This window comes from Austrofundulus limnaeus, unplaced genomic scaffold (assembly GCF_001266775.1).
Source record: "Austrofundulus limnaeus strain Quisiro unplaced genomic scaffold, Austrofundulus_limnaeus-1.0 Scaffold28, whole genome shotgun sequence".
Lineage (NCBI taxonomy): Eukaryota > Metazoa > Chordata > Actinopteri > Cyprinodontiformes > Rivulidae > Austrofundulus > Austrofundulus limnaeus.
In genome coordinates, this window is record NW_013952430.1 from 2,530,879 (window position 1) to 2,534,160 (window position 3,282).

The 3,282-nt window shown below is 42.1% G+C and overlaps 1 protein-coding gene across 7 annotated transcripts in view; it reads left to right on the top strand.

Moving 5' to 3' along the window:
• The window catches only part of pax2a (paired box 2a), a gene marked incomplete at its 5' end in the record, with an annotated part of 33,040 nt that overhangs the window by 1,195 nt on the left and 28,563 nt on the right, over window positions 1–3,282 (top strand). For all 7 annotated transcript variants that reach the window (XM_014005125.1, XM_014005124.1, XM_014005129.1 and 4 more), the window contains 2 exon segments: window positions 2,192–2,277; window positions 2,370–2,489. In XM_014005125.1, the coding sequence (XP_013860579.1) occupies window positions 2,192–2,277; window positions 2,370–2,489 (206 nt within the window).

Below are 3,282 nucleotides of genomic sequence, written 5' to 3' on the forward strand. Positions count from 1 at the left end.
CACACACACACACACACACACACACACACACACACACACACACACACACACACACACACACAAAGGATATAAAGAAAAGGAAAGTTAAAAATGCTGCCCTTTAGATTGCTCAACAGGTTTATTTTTGGAGCATCATTCATTCTCTAATAAACATAAAGTTTTCCTCATTCTGATTTTGTTTATGTGAGATATTATCTCAAAAAAATTTGTGAAATCATTTTAAAAACGTGCCCTTATAAACCACATTAGACTGAACATTAATAATTAACATCAAACTTTGTGGAGCAAGAATGTTTTTACACATTGTTTTGACATTTAAAGCAAAGTATTATCAGTCAAAACAAACCTTATTGTGTTTTAATCCTTTGGAAAACGTTTGATATTTTAATTATTAAAAAAATTCTCGCGTATCATTTTCTTGTTGTTTATGGTAACAAAACATGTGGATGACTTAGAAAAAAAACTGTAACAAGCACAAATAAAGTTGAGGCAGCAGACCCTCTGGTGGTCCCTGGTTTGGACGTTGACCTCTGCTCTGTTGACTAAAGAGCCAGGCTTTAAACACATTTTTCCTGCATGAATTATTAAAGATTACACAGAGACCGGGTTGCACTTTGTTGCGTAGTTGCAGTGAGGAGCTTCCCTTCTGCTCCACCAGACAAAAAGACCAATAAGTGGATTTTTATCTTACCTACATTTTAATTGTTCATTTTTGTGATACAGTATGTGTACATATTTAACAGTCAAACACGAGTCGTTGACTCCCCCCTTTCCAGATTGCTTCTTCAATACGAACAACACTCGAAACAAAGTCCTTGAATTTACGAGACTCCCTCAAGTCATGAGGTCAGATAACTGCTGTGGTGCGATGTGGGGAAATTCAAATAAAATATTGATGTGTGTTTTCTGGAGGACTTTGTTGCTCTGCCTGTAGGAGACAGTGTGGAGGACACGTGAGATAGTGAGGGGAATGAAAAGAGTCTGATGTACATACTTGCCCCTCAGGAAGTTAACCCTTCACCTACCTGACTCTGAAGTGATGGCTGATTCTTGGACCGCTGGGTGAACATGGACGTCAGTTGCTTCTGTGAAATTCTGCACTCGTCACACCGTTGAAATGAAGGGCTTTACATGATTTGTGTCGCCGCGCTGTTTAATCAACGATCACATGTTCTCCTGTCAATCAAAAGATTATCACAGTTGTAGTTTAATGGCCCAAGTCCCAGAGGAGCAGAAGTTGGATGTGTGTGAAGCCTAAAGAGTTTTAGAAATAATAAACTTTACACAGAAAACATGATGTTTGGAACTTTTTATTTGCTTATGTAGTTTTAAAACATTGTGGCACGTGGTTTTGTTATAGATTAAACAACGTGGCAGTGGTATTCGCTCGAGCTACTATTGCCTTCCTGTCGTGTATAATTTATAGATCACCATTTGCATTCGCTGTCCGTTGTCAGCATCCCTCGTCAACTTTGCTTTGTGAGAGTTACAGTCGATGAGCTCCTTGAGCTTGGAGGATCGCTGTATCCTAAAAACCACTGAAATACCGCGCCAGATGAGTAAGAAAGAGAAAGCAATAGAACAGGATAGGATAAAATGGGGGGGTGTTTGTAAGAAAAATGTGAGAAAATACAGTAGCAACGCTGGACAGTAAAAAGATGAGAAAAGAGGACGGGGTGCTGAGAGGTGGAGGAAGAAGAAAGAGCGAGGAGAAAAGAAGGGAGCAGGGGGAGCAGGACAGGGAGATTATTAGAGTTGGCCAGGTAGAGCCAGTGAAGCTGATCATTGAGGTGAATTGATGTGATTTCATGCTTTGTTTGCAAGATCATTCAGACCAAAGTGCAATGAAGACTTTCCCGCCACATCACATCTTACTGGTATGGGGACTTTATCATATTTCTAAGCTCGGAATCCATCTAGATTGAATCCACAATCTCAGGGGGGGCAACCCCTATTCAGCTGCACACAAGGAGCAGAGAGATTGCCCCTAAAGCCCAGAGATTGCCTATCTGTGACAGCGGCCTGGAGATGAGGGATACAAGTACCCTGAATAATGGAGCACTTGTACATGCACAGACATAAGTGGATGTGATGTGTCACGTTTAACGTCCCAGGCCGGCCGCTTTGATGTGAAATCTCAACGCTCTGGAAGCAGTATTGATTGATCCGTGTCTGTTGTTCACTTCATCAGGATTATCCGCACCAAAGTCCAGCAGCAGTTTCACCCGTCCCCCGACGGATCCGTCACACCGCTCTCCACGCCTGGCCATACCATAGGTGAGGCATCCAGTCGACCAAACCAATGAGAAACAGAACAGATATCTGTACAAACAGGAAGACGCAGACACTGACTGTGTTTTCTCTGTCAGTGCCCAGCACGGCCTCCCCTCCTGTGACCAGTGCCTCAAACAATCCCGTTGGATCCTACTCCATCAACGGCATCCTGGGTATCCCCCGCTCCAATGGCGAAAAGAGGAAACGGGATGATGGTAAGGAAGACACAAGATCCTTTTTTGTTTTTCATCCTCTGAGTCCACTTCATTGCTCATTTCATATATTGTTTTTATTTCTTGTGTGTGAAGAGGTTTATGACAGCGCTCGAGCCACGGGTGTTTCTGTGTGTTCTCTCCAGTGACTTGTTATGTTGTATATCTGGCCGGGCGAGTGTTCAGGGAGCTCTGATTCAACCATTTTTTTATTATTATTATACAGAAATGGCTACAGAGCTGCATCTCTATTTGATACCATACTCGTAGCTATTCTGGATATCTTCTATAGCAGTCATACAATTCTAATCCCCTTTGGCGAGACATCAGCACTACTGTTCATTCATTTCTGTCATTTCACTGAAGGCAGAAAAGCTTTTTTGTGATGCTCTATCTTCTAACAAGCTAACTTCTAGTCATTTATTATTCTGCAAATACACAAGATTTTTATGTGTTTTGTTTTTTTTACATTTGACTAGTGTGATAAATTAAGATGCTGCAAAGAATAAAATCCATGAACTGTCCGGAACAGATACAGATACACTCAAAGCTTATGTGAACGTCTATCTAAGCTAGATTTTCCTCATTCTTCGGCAGAGCAAGAGAGTGGACACACTGCCTGAGGGCTAATAGATTATCGGTTGTGCTAACAATTGGCTTTTTTAATGTCTATGAATTAACATGTCCCTGGTGGAGGCCTGAACAGGTGTAGGAACAGACCGGTGGAGGCAGGGAAGGGGCCTGCATGTGCGTGTGTGTGTGTGTGTGTGTGTGTGTGTGTGTGTGTGTGTGTGTG